This window comes from Acartia tonsa, chromosome 15 (genome assembly GCF_053477335.1).
Source record: "Acartia tonsa isolate MP-2025a chromosome 15, ASM5347733v1, whole genome shotgun sequence".
NCBI classification, from domain to species: domain Eukaryota; kingdom Metazoa; phylum Arthropoda; class Copepoda; order Calanoida; family Acartiidae; genus Acartia; species Acartia tonsa.
The window spans coordinates 12240357-12264593 of record NC_137274.1 but is presented as its reverse complement, the minus strand read 5'-3'; the positions used below and the strand labels follow the sequence as shown (position 1 = coordinate 12264593).

General features: G+C 30.7%; 1 protein-coding gene across 1 annotated transcript; it reads right to left on the bottom strand.

The window, feature by feature from the left end:
• Positions 1–329: 329 nt before the first annotated feature.
• Positions 330–18410, bottom strand: LOC145306905 (sperm receptor for egg jelly-like). The gene is made up of 15 exons (XM_080149245.1): positions 18344–18410; positions 17469–17504; positions 14745–14867; positions 11222–11317; positions 10666–10727; positions 7630–7705; positions 6875–6910; positions 6490–6618; positions 4493–4594; positions 3276–3340; positions 2647–2731; positions 2216–2479; positions 1893–2037; positions 1073–1199; positions 330–469 (listed from the first exon to the last, which is right to left on the bottom strand). The coding sequence occupies exons 1-15, from the start codon at positions 18408–18410 to the stop codon at positions 338–340; spliced, it is 1545 nt and encodes a 514-aa protein (XP_080005371.1). The 3' UTR covers positions 330–337.
• Positions 18411–24237: the final 5827 nt, after the last annotated feature.

Sequence of the window (24237 nt, the reverse complement as noted above, 5' to 3'; positions counted from 1 at the left end):
CTATAAAATCATTTTATAGCAATATTAAGACTAGAGTAGAGGGAATTCCTGAGCCCGTAAACATTATGGTATCTATTTGACTTGTTCTCAATTCAAATTTGTTGGCTTAACAAGTTTGGGAAATTTTACTAAATTTTGATTTGTTGGTTCAATAATTTGAGTGTTCTTACTTTTCAACCACTAATTGTAATCTACAGAAGGGGTAATTTAGTGTATCATCAATTATCATCAATTTGTCATATCCCTTAAAATCACATGTAAATATTCTCAGAGATAAATAAAACTCAAAACATTTAAATTCTATTACTTTTAATTTAATCTTGCCTTTCATTGGATATTAATTTGCACCACAATATCGTAGATAACATCCAGGTGCATCAGGAAGATAATACACGAAGAAGTTTCCACAGTTGGTAATTTTTCCAGCAACTTTATAGTAACATTTGTTACCACCAATATCAAAACAAATCTAAATTAATATATATATATATAATATATGTATAGGTGAATGCCCTGGTATTATCCTTAGGTAAGAGTAACAGGATGTCTCTGTGTGTCTGTATCTAGCTTATGATCTTTTTAGTCATTTGACAAACTTTTGTTATCATTTTTCCCCCTTTTTTACACCTTCATACAACCAATGTCTACGCCTCTTGCCATAAGAGACACTGTATTCTAAGATTGAAAAATAACCAAAATCAATTTAAATACCTAAAGTTACAAATAAAATAGCCTTAAACCTTCTTGACACACATTTAAGGTTTTCACTAAAAGGGATGCTTAGGTCTTAGATGGTATTAGGATAAGCTAGTGGCGCAACCACTATGTATGTTTATGTATTTAACCTCAGCCCCTGGCCTTGATGATTACCAAGTGGTAATAAAAATAAATTAGGTACCTAAAAAAAGTTTGATATCTTAAAAAATATATATTCCCTGAAGAGTAGAAAATAATCTGTTAAGAGATCTTAAGAGACCAAAATCTTAAGCTTAAGATAGACAGATGGATGGATGGACAGACATCATTCTACTTTGTATAATAGATGATAATGAAAATAGTATAACAGTGTTACCTTTATGTTTAGTGTAGAACCTGCTACAGTAGGTAAAGTTTCAGTAGTCCAACCTGTAGCCCATGTACCACAATGGTTTTTCCCGGGAGTAGACTGGGCCAGTTTGGTCCCTGCAGGACCAACAAACCTAGGTAAAAATATTTAGGTGGAAAGCTATAAAGGAGGATGTTAAATTAAAAAGTCGGTGGTGTGGCTAAAATCAGAATTTGAGAATTTAAGGGTTAAGGGTGTCTAAATTTATGAATGGGTATTTTGATTGTAAAATAGGGGGGTAGGGATATTTTTAAAAGTGAAGCTTTTCAATAATTAGGGTTGGTCTGTCTGTCCGAAAGGTTAGCTCTTTTCATTGATTTAGGCATGTTAAATTGTCCTATCAATTTCAAACTTTGCATTATGATTCCTAGTTAGGTACATATTAGAAAGCCTTACAACTCTATAAGTGTTACCAAAAAGTCAATCCATCTATTAAAAACCTACTGTTATTTTTTTGGGACAAATTTTTTTGTATAATATAATTCATCTGATTTTGTAATACAGTTTTTAGGAAACCAAGGTAAAGTATTAGAAGCAAGGCAACTATATAATCAAATTCTTATATGAAAGTATGTCCTTTTAATTTATCCTAAATTTACTCAATTTAATTTGCAACAAATTTAAACATGTTTTTCAGGTTCAGGGTCATGGTTCCAGGTCAAATTTAAAACTGTAAAAAATAATGGTCTATTCATAAAAGGGATTTCACTTTTACTTCCAATCTAGATACATAAAGGTTATTATCTTAGTTTATTTTAGGTACGATTTATTACTAGTAATCCTATACCTGTACCAAGAGGCTCCTTTCCACATTGGGCTAGTTTTACCATAGGGCCATTTTACTCCAAATCGGTCACAATTTTTACTTCCCGGGTTGGATATTCCACGGTCTGCTTCATTGAGAGTATTGTACTCAGAACACTCTATGTTACCTAATACATTATTTGTATAAGATAAAAACTTAAAAATAAATTTAAGCTGAACAAAAAATACAGTTAATGTCTTGAAATTATTGTTCATTCTACCTTGTGCAGGTAAAGTTGTAGCAGGAGAACAAGGATTTAAAGTGGTGGGGCCATCAGTCAAAAATGTATAAAAAATTCTTGAGACCTGAATTAACAGGACCTGATAGATCATACCTGGTATTGTGGTTGGAACAATAACCACAGGTGGGCAAGTTGGTGCTGGTGGGCATGTTGTTGTAGATAGAGTAGTCACAGGTGGACCAGTTGGCGCAGGTGGGCAAGTTGGGCATGATGGGCATGTTGTTGTAGATGGAGAGGCAGTCACAGGTGGGGAAGTTGGTGTTGGAGAGGTAGTCACTGGTACATCTAAATGACATGCAAAGTAAAGACTTCCAGGGGTTTTTGTTGACTGATCAAGTGTTATTTCAATTAATGCCTGAGATAAATGGGGGAAATATAATTAAAAAATAGGAGAAAAGTTACTGTGAAAATATGATGAAACCTGCAACTTTGTTTCCTTCATATGATACAAAGGTTAAAAACAACAGAGAAAGATTTTCTTTTATTTGTACTTACCTGGTATCTTACACACCCCAGAGAATTTAAAAGTGGTACTATTGCATCCTATGTCTTGCCATAACCAATTTAAAGAAGGATGTGCCTAAAAGTTTAAAGGTAACATTTAATCATGTTCTTCCATTATTGGGACATTTAGAGAAATTTTCCTAGTTTCATATGAAATAAAAATTTATCAAAGTGAGATACTTTTTTATATCTTAAATAAAAAAATGTAGTCAGTTAATCTTTCATTCCACACAATATTTCACAAGGAAGTAAAAGTTTTAGGAGTCCTAGGAAAAACTTCAAAGTGGATAAGAGCAGAAGTCCCAAACGCAGGAGTCTGTAAGGTTGGTGTACACTTAAAGGGGGAACGCGAGACATCTGTATTAACCCACTTGAACTTTACCTCCAAAGATAATGAACAGGTGCATTAAGGTTTAAATTGATAATTATAATTAAGGTTTAATTCCTAAATTAAATTTTTCTTAATTCCATGACCCTATAGGAAGCCTAATTATGTGTTACTATCCTTATGTATCAAATCATATATGAATCCTGGGCGGTATTTGTGTGGTTAACTCAGTGTTTAAAGAAATATATAACCATTTATAAAAGAGTCTAGATTAGCAAAAAAAATTGTTTACCAAAATACAGTTCAGATCCTTGCGGTTTGGATTAGGTTTACCAGATTGCCAATAAGAGAATGTTACTAAATAAAAAAAATTTAACTTAAGTGTGATACAAATAACCTAAGGGGATTAATTAAGAAATATCACTGTATGTGATATCAGAGCAATATTCAAATAAAAATTAATTATATTTTAACTTTTATTTTAGGGTTCATCCAAGTACTCTTTATTTCTGGGGCAGATGTGTAAAATATATGATAAATTGGAAATATATTGAAAAGATATGAAGACACACACAAAAACAAAGTTTTTATTTTCTTAATTCAAGAAGGTTGATTTCATTTTACAGTTACAAACGTCAATAAAAATAGAAAACCTAAATAGTAACAAGGATGAAAACATCCATAATTAGCAAAGCACAAAATAGACATGGATTGACTCAAAGTAATTATCAAATTTTCAGTGAGAAAAAGAAAAACAAAGACAGAGAAGGATAAAAAAGTTAAAGCCATTTGGAATGAATAAAATTATGAAAAACTTTATACCTTATTTATTGCATGACTGACAGATTGACATACAAAGTAAGTTGTATACTGAAGGCTTTTGGGGTAAATGTAAATAAGTGATCTATCTTAAATAGCAGTAGAGAAAATCAAAAAAAGCTAGTTTTCTGACTCTGTGTGAATATATAAATGGCTAGAAACCGGGAGTAAAAAAAATCATGAGTTTTAAAAATGGTCCTAGAGTAAAAGAAAAAATATGTGGTAAATATGTATAAAGGAATAATTTTCTGAAAGTTTCATTAAGTTTTATTGAAAAGTGTTAATGGCGTTCCAATATAGTATAGTAGGCTGTTTTTTATCAATGTTACTTTTTGTTTAGTGCAAAAACATTCATACAGAATAAAATTAAGCTCCTGTGACTGCCATGATGGATAAAAAAAAGTTGCATATCTGTGTAATTTTAAAAGTCAGAAAATTAATCTCACCTTTCACACAATTAAAAGAAAAGCAAGATACTGTAGGAATCCCTTCTAAAGAATAGGGTGAAAATTCAGAATGACTGAATCCTACTTCCAGTATTTGTATATGACCTCTATAATCTGGTAAATGGATCGGACAGATTGAACTTTCAAGGAAGTATTCCATTGATCCAAGGATGGTGTTGGACCAATTGATACAGCCCCCCATAGAAGATTACTGAATTACTAAATATATTATGAAAGATAATACCTGGAGATCCATCTGTCCACACCCACTTTCCTTCCTGTTCAGCATCAGTACCACCAAGATATAGATAATACTTATAGGCATATGGTATAGCATTTATCATATCTAAAAAATAATACAACAATGTAGATGTAGACATGATATTAAGGGTTAAATAACTGTTTGTCTACTCACGTCCTAGCCCAGTTCAATAATGACTCTAAATATAACATATTTATAACTAAACAATAGTACCCATGGCAACTAACTTATAATGGAAACAATTTATGGCCCCCACCTCTCAAAATCTGTATGCTTCCCTTGGTACCCCCCAGCTCCCTTAAATAATAAGGGGTTTTACTTATCCCATTACCAATCACTTAGACACCCATAGTAACTCAACAGGAAATATATCCTTTCACCCATCATCCACCATTTATACAATATACTAACAGATTATCACCCATAACCATCCAAGGAATACTCCTCTTCATTTCATCTGAATCATGCCTTGGTTTAGTTGATAAAACTGCAGAAAACTGTTTCATATTAATGTTGGATAACAGTGAATTCTAAATGGCCAGTTAAGAATTGAGGAAAAGGTCCTAGGACAAATATAGGAACCAATCATCAGAGTTGAAAAACGTCAGAGTTGAAAAACATCATAGTGGACAAACATCAGAGTAAACAAACGTCAGAGTGGACAAATGTCGGAGTGGATAAACGTCGGAGTGGACAAAAGTCGTCGTGGACAAACATCCCATTGGACATTGCTTTAGTATAATGTTTGTTATTTAATTATATGTCAAAAAATCTTCCAAATATTTAATAAAAACTGTTGAATTTTTGGTTTTATTTTATTTGTGCTGTGTAGACTAGAGTAAAGATTTTGTTGTGTACCTACATGATGTGAACAACTTTTTGTAAAGGAGTCAATATGCTACCAACATGCAAACATTTTACAAATGTGTTTTGTAACATGGTTTTTAAATAAATATGGAATGTCAAAATCTAAATGTTTTATTATAAACATTTTTATACTAACCTAACCTAAACAGTGTATAAATAACTGATCAGCTTTTTAAAAGACTAACCCCTGCAGGGGGCATATTGGTTTATCCTATTCCTAACCTAACCTATTTTAAACCATATTATACTTTAAGATACATAAAAAAAGAATAGTGAGAAGCATGTTTTTTTTTAATTATTATAAAATTGCTTTAAAGAAGTAGACAATTTTTTAAATTATATGAGTTTGCAGTATATTAATTTAAAAAGAGGGCAATCTTTAATGTAATAACAATTCACTCCTTAAAAAAGTCAATATTGTTGAATAGGGTAACAAAGCCATAATACCAAATTTGTTTTGTACAAAATAATCTTTAGATTTAAAGAAAATTGTTTTATAATAATAAATGCATAAATACCAAAAGATTTTCTCCAATTTTGAATGCTTTTTAAAGTGAATTTGAAAGTTTTTTACGAAATATTTTTGGTTATTTAAATACTAATACATTTTTTTTAAAGAACCCATCTCAAGTCTATTCATTGAAAACTATATATATATTCTTAGGTCTAACAAACAAACAAAAAGCGACTGAATTTAATGCATGAATGAACATCAGAATAGAACATACAAACTTTTTGGGGACTATCATCTTAGATACCCCAAGGGCCATACAAATGATGAGAAGGCATTTGAAAAAAATTCAATTGATGGAAAAAGCAAACTAGATTTTTTTTTCTCAAAAAGGCATAAGTAATTGCTCTTTTGGATTCATCTATCAAATATTTGTTTGAAATGCATACTTAAAAATTACAATATTAACCAATTACAAAGCTATAAATACTTAAAAAATGCAAAAATTGTAGATTTTTTATATTTTACACATAGAAACTGAGTCTATCAAAGCCAGAGGGTGAAAGGGCTTTTGCCTTTCCCAACTCCCTAATACTTATGGGTTTAAATTTTGTTTAAAGTTAAAAAAAAAAAAAATATGAAATATAAATTTTTCACTAACCTTTTACAAATTGCCATTCTTCACTTGAATTTATGATGGCGAGGTCTCCACCAATCTTCTGACATAGTGCTCTGCTATCATTCCAGCTGCTAGTTCTTTCTGTTAACACTTTGTAATTGTAGCATGTTCCTGCACAAAGATTAATTGGTTGTATGAATTAACTTGTTCATGCATTTAGTACACTTTTATAGATTTATAGTCTTATATGGGAAAGTTAAAGACTGTATAAAGTTTTTATGCTATTTTTATAATTTCTGATCAGAAAGCATGAATGAACAATTGAGCAAAATGATTTTAAAGTAAAATAACATTTATTCATCAATGAAGACAATTAAATTAAAAAATTGTTTCTTGTATCTAAAGAAAAGATACAAAATTAGTTTACCTGTGTATTTATCAACAAATCCATCTCTACATGTAACTGAAATAATATCATAATCTTTATAATTTGTGTCTAGGGTCAAAGAGAACTTTTAAGTTTCATGGAGACCTGGATGGTCAGGACCTGCAAAATAATACCTGCTGAATGTTAGAGAACTGTAAAAACTGATACAAATCAACTTAATGCATTTCACAATTTTAATTTGCTAAATATTTTGGCCAAAAAAAATGTCAAACATTTAACTGTATGCTAAGACTAAGTGCAATAGTATTGAAGCAGAAGTGAAATATAAAAGACTAAAATGGCTCTGACATTTGCCCAGAATGGAACATAACAGGATTCCAAATAAGTGCTTAAGATGTAACCCCACCACTGGTAAACGTAAACAGGGACGACCAAAAATGATCTGGAGACAGAGCACAGAAAAAGACCTAATTAATTTAAAATTAACATGCCAAGGACAAGACATCATGGAGGAACAGGGTGGCCGTATTCTCTGAACTACATAGTCCAAAAGAGAGATGCGCCTGAAATGAACTGAACTCTTTTCATAAAAATATAATTTAGTAAGAATCTAGATTTGCCCAAAATTAAAGTGAAAATACTTTTTTGCACCAATAAATCATAAGCATTTTGTCTGATAATAAATGTGAAAAAATATTTTTTACTGTTACTTTATGTTAAAAGTTTTTAAAAGGTAAAGATTTTCTTTACTTATAAATCATGTTAAAGTACACAATTTGAGTATCAATAATTACCGTGTTTTTTACACAGAGCAATGAAGGTATTAGAACAAGTACCATCTACCCATCTAAAGCTCTCATCATACAATGCCTGAAAGGTTTAAAGTCAATATATTATCATGTTCTTGCATTATTAGCACATTAATAGACTATAATCAATGAAGATACTTACTAAAATGATAAACAAATTCATTCATTTCTATTATAGAAGCCGAGAATTGTGAATCAATGTTTAAGGAATGTTTTCCAAAAAGTTTGTGTCAAACATTAAAGCCCAATGCCCACCTTATTTTTAAATTATTTGAAGATAAAGGGGGAGGGGGTTAAAGGACGCCTGCAAGAAATACCACGCTTTAACTGCTGAAAGACTGCCACAAGTAGACCCAATACCCAAAATTTAAAGCCTTCAGCTTCAATAACAAAAAAGGTCTAGGCATTTCAAAATAGCATTTTATGTACAATGAAATTTTTGAAAGATTTCCAATGCTTATAAAAGAAAAAACAATATTGAATTACGTCGCCTAGACACAAAATTATAACCTTATCTTTGTCAGAAACTTAGATTGCCGGTAACTGATTACATTTTTACAATAAAAACACCACATTTCATAGTCAAAATCTATGAAAAAAATTCGATTTAAATTGCATTTTTAAACGAAAATCATAGCGGAAACAAAGGGGGAAACTAATACAATCTCAGCTGTGATTGGTTGTTAAGCTGATTCAGCCTTCTGATTGGCTACAGTACACTCGGTACAACATAAGTTAAACTTAATTTTTTTAAATGATTTTAACTATAAAAATGGGTATTTTTATTGTAAAAATATAATTAGTTACTGGAAACCTAAATTTATGACAAAAATAAGCTTATAATTTTGTTTCTAGGTTACGTAGTTTAATTTCAAAGTTTTCAACATGAGCATTGCAATTGTTTCAAAATTTTCATTGTACATAAAATGTAATTTTAAAATGTCTAGAACTTTTTTGTTTTAGAAGCTGAAGGCTTCAAATTTGGGGTATTTGGTCTACTTGTGGCAGTCTTTCAGCAGTTAGAGCGTGTTATTTCTTGCAGGCTTCCTTTAAGGGGCAATTTCTTTCCTTGCAGGGTTCTTTAACCCTATGTTGTATTACCCAACATATCTTAATAAAAACTGACCTCTATACATTTCCACAAAAAGCATACAGACTCAAAAAATATTTGTAAAAAATGACTTTAACTTAAAACCTACTTTACACTTTTGTTTCTAGTAAAAAATATAAAAGAATTTCTACCTAAATTTTGCTGATCAAATCCTTTCATGTAAAAGTTACTTTCTACTCAGTCACTTTTTCAAAACTTTAACTCTAAAAATCTCCTGTGTTAATGGAGGTAAAATTGAAATTTTACATATGCTTGTGTAGAAATGTAATAGAGAACAAGGAAATATGCTCTTTTTGATAATACATTAACCCTTAACGGTCGGGGGGAGGGGGCATCCAGGTAAAGAGCAAAAATATTTTTTTTGACTTAAACAAAGCATTTTATCTTACCAAAATACTAAAATATCCTCTAGTAGTACATCCTCATATAAAATACAGGTGTTTAAGTCAATTTCAGGTGCCAGGTATGATCCTGCAGGTCCTGAAATCTTTAAATGGCTCCTGTGGCCGCAATTTTTGACTTAGAGACTTCAAATTTTAAACTTAAGCTTTTCTTACATGTCTATATAGCGTATTAAAATTTCATAAGTTTTCCCGCTGACCGTCGGCTGCGGCAGCTGGCGGCTGGCAGCTGCCAAGATCAGCCACAGCCGCTGAAATTTATATTTTGATATTCCTAAAATAAAATTTACATAAAGATAAACATTTTCTGTAATAAAATTGTTCTTCTATCTTCAAAAATAAGAAAATTACAGTTTTTAAATTTTAAGTAAAAAAGGACCTAAAAACAAAGGTTGTTAAATAAAAGGGTGAAGGAAGCGAAAATTGACTTTGACTTACTTAAGGTCAGAAATTCATTATCAAACAGGGAACTTGAACATAAAAAAATAGCCCTCTAGCTCTAATAGGAACTGAGATAATAGGGGGGGGGGGCATAGAACCGATTAGGGTGCGGCAAGGGGCTCAACTGTTAAGGGATAAACAAATAAGGGCTCCTTAAAGTGATATTTTATACATAAGCAAGAATAATTATAAATATAAGCACTAGAAATGTCCTCACAGTTAATATAAAGGTATTTTAAGATACCAGTTAATAAAAGTTAATATTAGTTTTTGTTAACCCTTACAGATCGGGGGGAGGGGCTCTAGTTTTTTCAATGTAATTTTTTTGTAGGTAAGATAGAGAGCTGTGACTTCATGACTTTTTAAGTTTAGTAATGATGCGTCGGCAAGAGTTGATTTTATAAGAATATCTGTCGGTCGTGGTTTCCGGTCAGAGTTGGTTAGGTGGCACCAAATTTAGAAAAATTCTAAATAAATCTTAATTTCTTCATTATGACTTTTGTGTATAGGGTAGAGACCGTTTGATCACTTCTTGACTGATTTTTGACCGATTTTCTATTTCATACCTGTAGTTTTGCCGTTTAATAGCTGCCAGTTGCCTAATTTTAAAACAGCTCTAGGCCAGCCAATTTTGTATGCAGTATTTAATTGTTATCATAAACAGATAAAAATATTATTTTGCGCCGCCAACCGCCGTTTTACCGCCGTAACCGCCGTTATTTGCCGTTTTTCGGCGATGGTCAGAAAAAGTAATTTTATTTGTAATAAAAAATAAAATTTCGTCCTAAAATTTAGTTATTCTAGCTTTGAAATTTGCCGCTCTGCAGCTGTTTTAATATTTAGCGGCTGGCCGCTAAAAAGCGTCCAAGGAGCGGTCTGACAGCTATGACTAGATAAAGTAATTTTCTCTAAAAATTCACATGAACCAAAAAAGAAAAAAAAATACGTCTTTATTTGTAACATGAGCTGAGAGGGGGGGGGGGGGGGGGGCTCTAAGTGCCCCTCACCCCCGATCTGGGGCCCGATCTGTAAGGGTTAAAGTGTCTAGTTATCTTTAAATTTGTTTACCACCATACAGTTCCAATTGGTGCCAATAACAGGTTTACTAGTAGACCAGTCAGAGAATGTTACTAAAAAAAAAACTTAAATGTGATACAAATACCTTAAGGAAATAAATATTTAATTTCATTTGCAAGAAACATAAGTAAAAATTGCAGGATTGATTTTATAAAAAAAAAACTTAATTCGTCTATCCAAAATACTAAAGTAACAGGATGTCTTCCCGTAAGTGTATATGAGCGATAAGATCTTTCAGGGAGTATTGCATTGGTCCAAGGCTAATAAGAAGGTTTCAGGCTGATTAATATGGCCTCCCATTGGAAATATTATACAAGGTGTTTTTTAATAAGAAAAAAATTAATTCTATTAATTACAATGAATGAGCAAAAAATGCACATCACACAAAAACGCGCGTTTTTATTTGCTCTGCCTTTCCTTTGAATGATTAGTTCTTGACGATTTCTTTTTTCTTTAGATCTTTTAATTCCAGTTCTAATGATATGTATACAATGACTGTGCTATCAGCCTTTTGGGAGCTAGATACAGTTATTTAGTTATAAATTACCTGGAGATCCATCTGTCCACAACCATGTACCTTCCTGTTGAGCATCAGAACCACCAAGAAATACATGATTATCAACTCCACTCTGTTTGAACAACTCTAAAATAAACTGTGAACCAAAAAAATAGGCAAATCTGAATTTTCAGAATAGCAGCTTTATTATTCATTTTAGATAATTTTAATGTTAATATGAAATGTAGATGCATCTTTTGGTTACAAGTTTCCACCGTTAATTTTTAATTAATCATCAAAATGAAGCACAAGATCTCAAAAACAGCATTTAAGGGAAATATTGGTGAACCAAAAAGATATGCAAATCAAAAACAAATCAATAAAAGAGCGATTTTTTAAAACTTTTCTTTTCTTTTAAAGATTGATTCTAATAAATTAACAATTTTTAAGGGATTTATGCATTAATTATTATGAAATATAGTATAAGGTAAAAAAATTATATTTCTTAATAAAAAATATTAGAAAAAAGAAATTCGATCCCTTCACTTTAGAGGACAGCTGCTGACCTCCAGTCTTATGGATGAAGCTAAATAATGTTAAAGATAAAAATTACTCTTAAAAGTATACAAAATTGTTTTTTGATGTGTTAAAAAAAATGTTTTTAAAATCTTGATTTTGATGATGATGGCCTTAAAGATGCTCCTACTGGTGGAAATGGTGAGCCAAAAGTTATCAAAGTGCATACCCATGATGACAACTCATATATTGAACTATGGTCCAATTTTTGTATTCATAGCAATCTCCAATGGATCCTCCTGACAAGAAATATAAACATCTTCTAAAAACTACTGTAATTATCTTATGAATTGGAGTAGATAAAATTGCATTTTTTTTTCTTTTTAAATACTGCTTGGCCTGAGGTTGCTATGAATACAAAAATCCTTAAAATCAAAATTTAAAAATGGATTTTTTTAACACATCACACGCTTGGTTTTTTATTAAATGAATAAGTTAGGGTACAATGTTTGGCACTTTCGATATAAGTAAATGATAATAAAAAACCCATAGAATGCGATAATAACTTCAGAAAAATCGAAGAAAATAGTTTTAATACTTAATTAACGTTTTTAAGTTTTTCTTCAAAAAGTTTAGATAAGATGCCTTTAAAAGTCGTCTATGATTTTGTCAGGGATAAAAATGTAACTTTAAAATAAGAATTACAACATATTTTTTCAATTAGTACAAAGTAAAATTTTGAACATTTTATTGATCAGTATATTTTTTAAAATGTGAAGTAGAAACCTGAATATTTTATCATGAAAATTGTGTTATGATTTGATTGTCTGCTAGAATACAAGAAAAAAGATACTGACAGTACTTGTTGGTTCTTTAAAAATAATTAGGTAGATTACTTTCAGAACCCCTCTTTTTGCAACGTTATTTCAATAGAACAGAGCCGTAGTCTTAGTGTACTCAATATCTAGACAGCCAACCATTGTTTTAGAATTGTTCAATTTTTTAACTCCTGATAAAAACAGAATTAATGGTATTTTTGTAAATATTATACCTCCAAGAAATGGCTATACTTCCCAATCATATGTTGTGTGATATTTAAGAGGAATTATTTTGATATAATGTCATTAAAATATTCGTTGAAAAAAGTGCTATTCTAGCTTATACTTTACATTTTAATGTGTATGATAATTCAAATAAAAGATAATGAAGATTTATATTATATTTAATTGTTATAATTATAAAGAAAAACCTGGAAACAGTAAAAAACTGACTTTATTTTATTGACGTAGGGAAAATTTTGTCAAATATTTGAATGAAAAAACAATATAAAACAAAATAAATTATTTTTAATATAGTCACAAAAAGGCTTAATGAGTTTAGGAAATATTTCATTCACTAATCATGTCATTTAAACTCTATTACACAGAATACAATGTAAAAAGATGTTCTCGTTTTAATTTTAAGTAATTTGAAATGCATTTTAATACCTTTTAATGATTTATTTTTTTAAACATCTTTTTATAAAATGTTATTGATTTTTGAAGTTATATGTTAAAATGTTTTTAAATTTTGTTAACATTTTGTTTTAAATGTAGAAAATTGGTAATTCTAAACATTCAAAAAATGATTTTATTAAATTTTCATCACTTAAATTGCATGTTTGATGAAATTTTCAACTGATAATTCAAGAAAAATCGTTTAAGTTTTATTATATTTTACTTTGAAATGTTAAAAAAATATAATTATTGTCAAAAATGTGGAAGTTATACTTTCCTCAAAAAAAGACCTAAAACATGCAAATTAACACGTGTAATGAGATTTTTTTTCTTTCAGGTTTAATTTTAAGTAATTATTGATATTTTTTGTAAAAAGGATTTTATATAAAAAGTTTTAAAACTCGAGTTATGTAGTGGTTCTAAAAAAGGTTGCGAATTTATGCAATTTTCTTGCAAAAAAAATTTTCTAGGATTTTAAAAATAGCAAAGGGTGTTATTAGACGTACTTACAGATACAATTACAAAGTCATTTTGGCCAAACACTAAAATAAAGTTTTGACATCTGAGGGTCCAACCGTGATCACAAAACATTTTTGTATACTTTTAAGAGTAATTTTTATCTTTATTCATAAGACTGGAGGTTAGCAACTGTCCTCTAAAGTGATTTTATTTTTTTCTAATATTTCATATTTAGAAAAATCATTAATTTCTACCTTATACAATATTTCATAATAACAAATGCATAAATCCCTTTAGAAATCATTAATTTATCAGAATCAATCTTTAAAATAGAAGAAAAGTGAAAAAATCACTTTTCCGTTGATTTGTTTTGAATTTGCATATCTTTTTGGTTCACCAATTTTTCCCACAATGCTGTTTTTGGGATCTTGTGCATCATTGGTGCTGATTAATAAAAAATTAATGGTGAAAACATGCAACCAAAGGATGCATCTACATTTCATATTTACAGTAAAATCATCCTAAATAAATAATAAAGCTGCTATTCAGATTTACCTATCTTTTTGGTTCACAGTTTACAATTTAAGTTGATTGACATGATACTAGTTTTTTTAAAAGTCAGTATTTTAGCGAAGTTTTTTTGTAACTGGGGTTAGTTGGTATGTACAGAAAATTCAACTTTTCATATTAGTTATTTTGTTTAGACTTGTCCCAAGTTGTTCTAAGTATAGGTGGATACTTTTTTGTATATCTTTTTGTATATCTGGCCTGCCTAGCCGCGGGCGCTCGGCCCCGTAGCCTACCTAGCCGCGGGCGCTCGGCCCCCTAGCCATATAACCTATCCTAGCCTAACCTAAACCAATTATTTAGGGGGGTGGGGGTATAAAATTGATAACGCCGAGATTTGGGTAGTACGAGAGACATAAATTAAATACAAAAAAACATTTTTTGGCCATGATTCGGTGGGTAAGAAAATTAGTACCAGGCCAAAAAAATGAATTAATTAAATTACGGACTGACCCTAATTATAGAAAAGCTTCGCTTTTGAAAATGATGTAGAAAAATAGCCTAATACCACCTAGGCATAAAGAATTGTCACCAACCTCTTACAAATTGCCACTCCTGACTTGAACGTATAGAAGCAAGTTCTGCACCCTGGGCCTCACATTCAGACTTTGCTTCATTCCAAGTTCTCATTGTATCAGTTAACACTTTGTAGCAATGTCCTGAAAATATTTAAGAATTTATTAAATAAATAAATTTATGCTCACATTAAAAATTAATTAATTGAAAAAAAAACAGGAACTAGGGAGAAGTAAAAAAAAACCGGCTAACAATTTCCAAATGTATGATGAAATTTTCACTATAGCACTCATAGTTTGTGCACTCATAGTATGAGTAATTATTAATATGCAATATATTGTATGTTCAGACTAGATTATGAACACAAATAATATTATTATAGTAATAAATTTTTTTCTGGTCCAAAAAAACATGAAAAACATAATTTTTTGAACATCTCCATTAGACCTTTTCATGAAAATACACTTTTTTGAATTTTAGTCTTCTGCTAACCTAAAAAGTTACTTTAGGGGCGTTGCTACAAAAGACCTACCCCTACAAAAGACCTACTCGTCAGTTCTACAAAAGACCAACGCCTACAAAAGACCTACTCGTCGGTTCTACAAAAGACCAACGCCTACAAAAGACATACTCTACAAAAAATCGTAATGCTAGAAGGTCATGGCCGCAGAGCTCGGCCCCCTGGCCTGCCTAGCCGTGGGCGTTTGGCCCCCTTGCCTATAACCTAACCTAACCTAACCTAACTTATATGTAATAATGTATGAATGTTTATCGTACATTAACTTAATTATACTTTAGAATTTCGTTGATTTACAAAAAGTGGTTGGTAGATTTTTTCAAATTTTAATATTTTTTTTACAATATTTAGGTAAGGTTAGGTTAGGTTATAGGCAAGGGGGCCGAGCGCCCGCGGCTAGGCAGGCCAGGGGGCCGAGCGCTGCGGCCATGTATTGATTATGTATTACTTTATTAATAAATTTGATGTTTATATAACAATATATATTCATAGGTCTTTTGTAGAGTAGGTCTTATGTAGGGGTAGGTCTTTTGTAGAGTAGGTCTTATGTAGGGGTAGGTCTTTTGTAGAGTAGACCTTTTGTAGGGGTAGGACTTTTGTTGAATAGGTCTTTTGTAGCAACGCCACTTTAGGAGCCTAGAAATACATGTACAAAATTTCAGCACTCTATCTCTACTGGCGACCTAGCGCCAGGCATGTAAAATATCAACAGATAACGGTAGCACGGCGGTTTTAACAATATCTCAGTAATGTGCAAGTTTTAAGCTCTTCTGCATATTTCAATTTAAACACATAAGGACAAATATATACTCCCAAAAATCTTTAGTCAAAGTCTACTCTACACCTAGCGCCAGTCAGTTTTCTAAAATCATGCATTTTATACCTGTGAAAATAGAAATCGCCAGCTCTAGGTGTAGAGTAGACTTTGACAAGAGATTTTTGGGATATTATATCTTTGGCCTTATGTACTTAAATTGAAATATGCAGAACACCTAAATTCATCTTCCAAGCCATTCTCTAAGCATTTTATTTCTTTTTTATGAAATAACGGGATTTCAAAACTCCCCTTTGGAAAGGCCTAAAAAATATCTTTTTTTGTCATTTTTTTCACTGCTTATAGTTAAAACTTATTAAGATATTATGCTCAGTTAAAAAAAATCGGCGCCTCCAGCACCTAAACCGGCAAAAACTGGCAGTTAAACTTCTGTGCCCCTGCATTGCCCCCCTCTTCGGCCAACAGTAGTTATCTACAGAAGTAAAAGAGATATCAACACACACAAAGATAACTTTTGAAATAAAACTGAACTAAGTAACCATTACACATTTAATTTTGGGACTTTCCTTCTAGGGGCTTGTGGAGCAAAAGACCCACCAGAACACTAATAATATAAGTTCTGAGCTTATTTTTAAAGATATCAACCTGATTTTTTTTAAAAGCTGTGCTGCTTAGAACTCATATTTTCAGTGTTTTGGTGGGTCTTTTGCTCCACAAGCCCCTGGAAGGAAAGTCCCAAAATTAAATGTGTAATGGTTACTTAGTTCAGTTTTATTAAAAAATTTTCTTTCTGTGCGTTGATATCTCTTTTAATTCTTTTTCTTTAACTCTTTTTTTAGCATAATATCTTAATAGGTTGTAACTATAAGCAGTGAAAAAAATGACAAAAAAAGATATTTTTTAGGCCTTTTCAAAGGGGAGTTTTGAAATCCCGTTATTTCATAAAAAAGAAATAAAATGCTTAGAGAATGGCTTGGAAGATGAATTTAGGTGTTCTGCATATTTCAATTTAAGTACTTTTTAGGTTAGCAGAAGACTGAAATTCGAAAAAGTGTATTTTCATGAAAAGGTCTGATCTCCATCTTGACAAGCCTGGCATCAAACCTGGCAGAGTCTTCCAGGTTAAAAGCAAAATAATTTTTGACTTAAACAAAGCAGTTTATGTTACCAAAATACTAAAATATAGTAGTACATCCCAATATGAAAAACGTATCTAAGTCAATTTAAAGTTCTAGGTATGATTCTGCAGATCTTCAGAACTCTTTAAAAGGAAGCAAAATTTGACTTTGACTCACTTTTCATCAGAAATTCATTATCAAACAGAGAATATGCACCAAATTTTAAGGACTGAGTAAAATGATTTTAAGTAAAATAACATTTATTCAAAAATAGATCTAATAGATTTAAAATATGTTATTGTATTTAAAATAAAGATATACAAAATTAGTTTACCTGTTTTTCCATTAACATATCCATTATTGCACTTATCTAAAATAATGATAAAACAATAAATTTTTTCCTAAAAAAAATCTTAACTCAAGTCTTAAGATTAAGCCCTATAGCTAGATCTTGAATCAGGAAATCGGGCAAGATTTTAAGTAATCCCAGGTGCCAATGGTCTGTGAGAAAATTACATGATATTTATCATATGAGGTGTCTAGGTTATGTCTGCTATTAGTTACAGTAGATGTTTAAATTTTCCTCAAGACCTGGTCGATCAGGAGCTGCAAGGTATTGTGGTTGGACACGTAATTTTGCAACAAATGGTTGTCTAGCATCAAAGTACCCTGTTTAACCCTGATTCCCTCTTCCCTTAGTTAGTTGTTTGTTAGTTTATTACCTAAGGTCAGGTTAGGTTAGGTTATAATGGGGAACTGTGTAGTCCGGAATGGAAGTACTAACTTGCCCCAAATGTTATATTATCCAACTTGAACAATTTATAAAAGCACCAAAAACTGAGCTTTTAGAATGTCCTTTTCTTAAACACTTAATTCTAACATCACATCACTATTAGAGTAAAACACAAGAGGGAGAAAGGGCTAAATAACTGTATCTCCCCATCGCAATGATCTTGTGCCTACTCTTAATTGGGTCAATTAAAATCAACCAATTAAGTCGCTTATTTTAACACAGCCAAGTAGCAGAACACATTTTAGTATCATACAAAATAGGTCATTGAAAAAGGTAATGAGATAGTAATTTGTATCTATACGATAGATCTGTCACATCACTAGTAATTTTTAAAAACATATCATCATTGCACAGGTACTTTTTTAAAACAAATCCTAGATCCATTATTACAAAAAACCTAAATCAAATAAATTTACCTTGTTCATTGGTAGCACTCAGTGTAAAACCAAAGAAAAGCAGGGTGAAGATTAACACTAGCTTCATCCTTAATCTCTAGATATATATAATATTTGTTTTGATCCATTTACATTTTAAAAATCACACACTTATTTTAAAAGCATAATTTGTCTGAAGTCATGAAATATTATTTTATAATATACAGTCTTTAAGTTTTTTATATGTTTGATCATGTATACAGCCATAACTCTGTGAAAAAGATTACAAAACAATTAACTTTCTAAATAAGGATTAAGACAATAATAATCATATAAAATGATATTAGGTAGATATTAATTTAGTAAATTTACTTTCTTTGAAATACAAATAATATCTACCTAATACTATTTTATGTAATAACTAGCGGCTTCGCCCCTAGCCTCTAGGGGCTTTGCCCCAAGAGGTGATAAAAAAAATTAATATTTATTGTTTTAAGTGAGAGAATGTTGCTATTCTTTCATTCAAAATAAATACTGGAATAAAAAATATTTTTTAACAAAGGACCAAGGAAATCTTCAGCAAAATAAAAAAAAAGGGGGGGATTTTTTTGTTTTTGGGGGGTTGGGGGTGTCTCACCCCCCAGGAAATAGCTTAAAACCACCACAGGACCAATAGGTATATACCCTGAAGAGTAGAATCCGATCGGTTTAGTGGTTACCGAGATCTTAAGCTTCAGACGGACGGACAGACGGACGGACGGACAGACATCAAGCTACTTTGTATTATAGATAATTGCATTAATCCCCTTTAAAAAAGTTAATTAAACAGAATCAAACTATAAAAATGAGAGAAAAGTATACAAAAAATAGATTTTTCCAATGATTTTATGGTAACCATACATAAAAAAACTTACACCTAAATTTGCATACTTTTTTTATTAACAATAATTTACCATCAAATAGAAAGATATTTATAAACTGATTACTTTGGCTTGTACATAAGCTGTTTTAGTATCTTAGTTTGAAAAAGATCTGTTTTGTAAGCATTTTTCACAGATTTATCTTTTCTCAAATAAATATTATAGAGTTAAGGGAGATATTTCTGTTTTTTTTAATTCTTCATAATGATAAGAGTACTTAAGATATTATCATCTTTTACTTTTAAAATGGAAGTTGAGTGAAGATATTCTCATGTTTTAACTCTTATCATGGCTAGGCTATGATCCTTTCCATGCTATACTGAAGTTGATTAGTTCACTGTCGTCTATAGTTTAGATTTTGTAATTATTTAAAATAAAATATTTCCAAATACCAAAAAAAAAAGTGAAATGGGAAACCAGTTTAAATAAGATTTACTTATTTTATCTTATAACAACTATACATATATTGAAAACCCAAAAAAATTAAGTTTATCTAAAAAGTGAGAGACACCTAGCAGCAAAATTTGAACTAAATTAGGCAAAAATTGTCTAATTCTACTTTTAATTTTAATTGTACAATTAGACAATTTTTTTGTCAAATTCTACAATCTTTTTTTTGATTTTCAAAAAAAAAATTTATAAATATTTATCAAGTACTTAGTTTTAGAACTTTTAAAAATTTATGTTATTGTATATTTTTTGTTGTTCAATTGTATACATTCCTAAGATTTTGTTAGAGTCTACGAAATTGGAACTTAGAAAACATTTTTTGAAATGAATGCTATAATACAAAAAAATTATACAATAAATACTATGTTCATTTTTAGGCAAAGCCCAAAATTTCCAAAACTTTGTACTATTGTATAAAAAAAGAAATACAATAAGCATTTATTAAAAATCTCCTTTATATCCACCAATTATAACCTAATTATTTTTGTTACTTTAGTACACATATTGAAATATTCAGTAAAGTAAAAAATGTTTTGATTCTGTCAAATTTTTAAAATTAATACTATTATACAAAATATGAATAGAAGATATACAATCAGCATTCTAGTATTAGTATGAAAATAAAAAAGTCTCAAAATTTTGTAAAATTTTTTTTCTTCAAATTCTATAATTTCAATTTTCTAATTCCCCTATTGTCCCCAAACTGTCTAATTCCACTATTTCAAATTTTTTTAATTAAAAAAAGTGAAATTGTAGAATTAGACAATTATTTTGTCAAATTCCACAATTTTTTTTTTATTTTCAAAAAAAAATTTATAAATATTTCTCAAGTACTCAGTTTTGGAACTTATCAAAATCTATGTTATTGTATATTTTTTGTTGTTCAATTGCATACATTCCTAAGATTTTGTTAGAGTCTACAAAATTGGAATTTAGAAAACATTTTTGATTTGAATACTACCATACAAAAAAAATACTATGTTCATTTTTAGTTCTAAAATTTGGACTTAACAAAATTTCCTATTGTATAAAAAAAGAAATACAATAAGCATGAAACAAAAATCTCTTTTAAATCCACAAATTATAACCTAATTATTTTTGTTACTTTAGTACACATATTGAAATATTCAGTAAAGTGAAAAATGTTTGGACTCTGCCAAATTTTGGAAATTAATACTATTATACAAAATATGAATACAAGATATACAATCAGTAAAATGGTATTAGTAGGTAAATAAAAAAGTGTACAACATATACAAAAAAAAATATGGTACTTAATAGACAAAATTGATACAACATGTACAAGAAAAAAAATAGGGGACTTAGCTTAAAAGTTACAAAGTTACAAAAAAAATAATACTTTATTACTTTTGTATAATTTTTATAACACAAAAAAAATTCGACCTATACAATGTATAACCTAGATAGTTCATGTTTTAACTATTTTAGAAAGGGGGTGGTAATCCAATCCCTTTATAAAGTATAGAAATAATACTGCTTACCTCTGTTCACAAACAATCAACAGAAACTAATAATTTTCAAAATTTCCCCTTTAGTTTTATTACCATGAACAAGTGTTTTAAACACACAAATCACATTTAATAAAGCTTTGAATCCCTCAGTAATTAAATTTTTTCTATTCAAATTATATTGGGTGATTTGTTAAACATTTTATTACTTACAGACAAATTTATTTATTCTCTTTCATTTATTTTATACCATTAGAATATAATTCTTAACAGTCCTACCCCCTTCTAGACCACCATCTCAGTTTCAATAGATCTAGATGGTGTGATGTATAGTCCCTTTCTTCCTGAGTTTAAGAGCAATACATGTATTTTATAGTTTAGCACTTTAGTTCTGGTATCCACGGTTTCGGAGCAAGTCATTGCTCTGCAACAGGATACGAACATAAAGTGAACAGTTGTCTTAATATTAATGTTATTATTATATGTTAACCTTGTATTGAATTAATACACTTTATAAGAATATTTAGCTGTTTGTTCTTGCTATTACTATACGTCATTTTGGCGCAGTAGTGTAGTACGAATCTATAGCTCAGATTTTCTTTTAATTGTATTATTTCTTTGCTTTTGGTTTTTGTTCAGGATATTTGTAGTGGCCAGGATGGACATTTCTGAATGGAGGAAGATGTCTCAGGTGGAGAAGGATGAGTACATGATTACTTTTTGGGGTACGGTCAAGAATGAGATTCATGCTATTGGGACTAAACTTGATAATGTGGCGGCGGAGCTGGGTGGGCGTATAACGCCACTGGAGACGAAAATTCAAGAGTTGACGGATAATGTTGATACTAATGTTGCTGCGGTTACTGGACTGGCTACTCGGATGGACGATTTGGAAGATCGTCTTAATAAGGTGGTGGAGCCTAGTGTTGATAATGATATCAAGACTGAGAATGTGACCGTTGTGAATGAGTTTATGACTGGTCAGCAGCGTATTCTTGAAAAGATTGCCCAGCAGAATAGTTTGAATGACCAGCAGAATGGTTCAAATACCCAGCAGAATGGGTCGAATAATCAGCAGAATACCCAGCAGAATGGGTCGAATAACCAACAGAATGGTTTAAATAACTCTATGCCGTGGCAGAGGACGGCTGGTGGATCTGGAGGATTTGGAGGATCAGAAGAGAAGCCTAAGTTGTTTGCTGGTGGTTCTCGGCCTATTTTTGGTGGTATGCAGGGAAATGAAGATAAGATCATAAAACTTTGGGAATTGTCTAGAGTTGATGCTGTGGATAATATCTATAATGGAGTTCTCATGTGGTGGCCAGCCCTTTCTGAGGTTGATGCGGAGGATTTTAATACGCTCAATTTTTTTGAAGCTGGACTGAGTGATTCGCAGGTTAGTTGGTGTAAATCTCTTGTTTATGTACCAGATAGATCTCTGTATGTTTCGCAGGGGGAGGAGAATGTGCATAGGTACAATGAAACGTGTGCTAAACTTGATGATCAGTTCAGAAAAAATGCGCCTGAATTTGCAGTTGACGATGATGTGATTTTCTTTGATGATTATTTGGAGAGATTTTGGATGACTACTAGACGTTATCATATGACTAATCATCAAGTGTGTAAGGAAATTTTGTTTGATAAATGTGTGGGTGTAAGAACCGCTTGTGGTTATACACTAAAACCTGCTGATATGGAGAATAGACAATTAACATTAAAGGGGTACTTGTGTAAGATGCGGGAGACATTTTTACCACCCGACATGAAAAATGTGTGTAAAGATGCGTATTTGAGTGTTAAGCAACATGAGAATGATAAGATTGATGCATTTTTTGATAAGATACTATCTTTCTGGAAACGTGCGTATCCGAAACCAACTGATGATATGTTTATGGATTTCTATTCTCAAGTGTGTAATGTGGTTTTATCTCCACTTTTGGCTAATCAGATGCGTCAATTTGCATTGGATTTGGAACGTGACGGACAAGTGCGAATGATAACGAAGTTTCGGACAGAGTTAATAGTTAAAGCACAATTGATTGTTAAAGGGCTACAATTTAATCAAATTTCAGGGTCAATGGCCAGAGGATGTACAACAAACCAGATGGCTTTGGCTAAGACGATGGTTGGTGGCGTTGGTTCCAAGTCAAATCCTGTAACTATTGATCAGGTTAGTGATGAAGATAATTTGTCATTTGAAATAAATCAATGTGAAATTGATTTAGCTGATGAATTTGGTGGACCAGCTGAACTTATTCCTTTGATTGGCGCAATTCAAGGTGGATTTATTTGTTATTATTGCAACAAAAAGGGTCACATGATGAGGGATTGTTTTGATATTAGAGATAAAAAGTTGCCTAATCCTAAAGGAAAATACTTTTTGCGGTGGGGAAACAAGCCTTTTGTTCCTTATAAGACGGGGCAAAAGAGTTTTAAAAAGAATGAAAATAGTATGGATAAAAAGAAATTGGTTGGTGAAATTGAAGGAGAGGTGAAAGAAGGGGAAGACACGAAGGAAGTGGCACATGTCGATGGTTTAGGGGCAAGCGATTATGAGGACGATCTTGTAGCGGAAGTCGAGGCATGGAATAATGCTATTATAGATGACATTTTATGGTTTTAATGTTTTGAATGTATTATAATCATAAAACCTTATTTCATTTTCTACTTGTTACGCGGCATTGTTTTGATTTATGCGCATTGTAAATAAACAACAACAAAACAAAATTAATGATAAAGAGTGAACGAAGCAACTCTAATTTTGTGATAATTTATTTTGATGGTTTATTTTGAATTATGAAAAAAAAATAACATATTGTTTATAAGCCTATAGGAAATTATGAGATTATGTTATAATGGAAATCAAAATAATTAATTTAGTTTTTGATTATGTTTTGTTGAAATTAGGAAAATTCATTTTTGTTTCAGACTGTTGTGGAGTCTAACAGAGATAAGAATAATAAAAAAGTGAAAATGAAAAACGAATTAGGAATACAATTTTGTAAAATTGCTATTGAAAAATATTAAATTGAATTTTAAATTGAATTAAATTTGATAAAAATATGAAATTAGATATTTGAAAAGTATTTAATTTTGA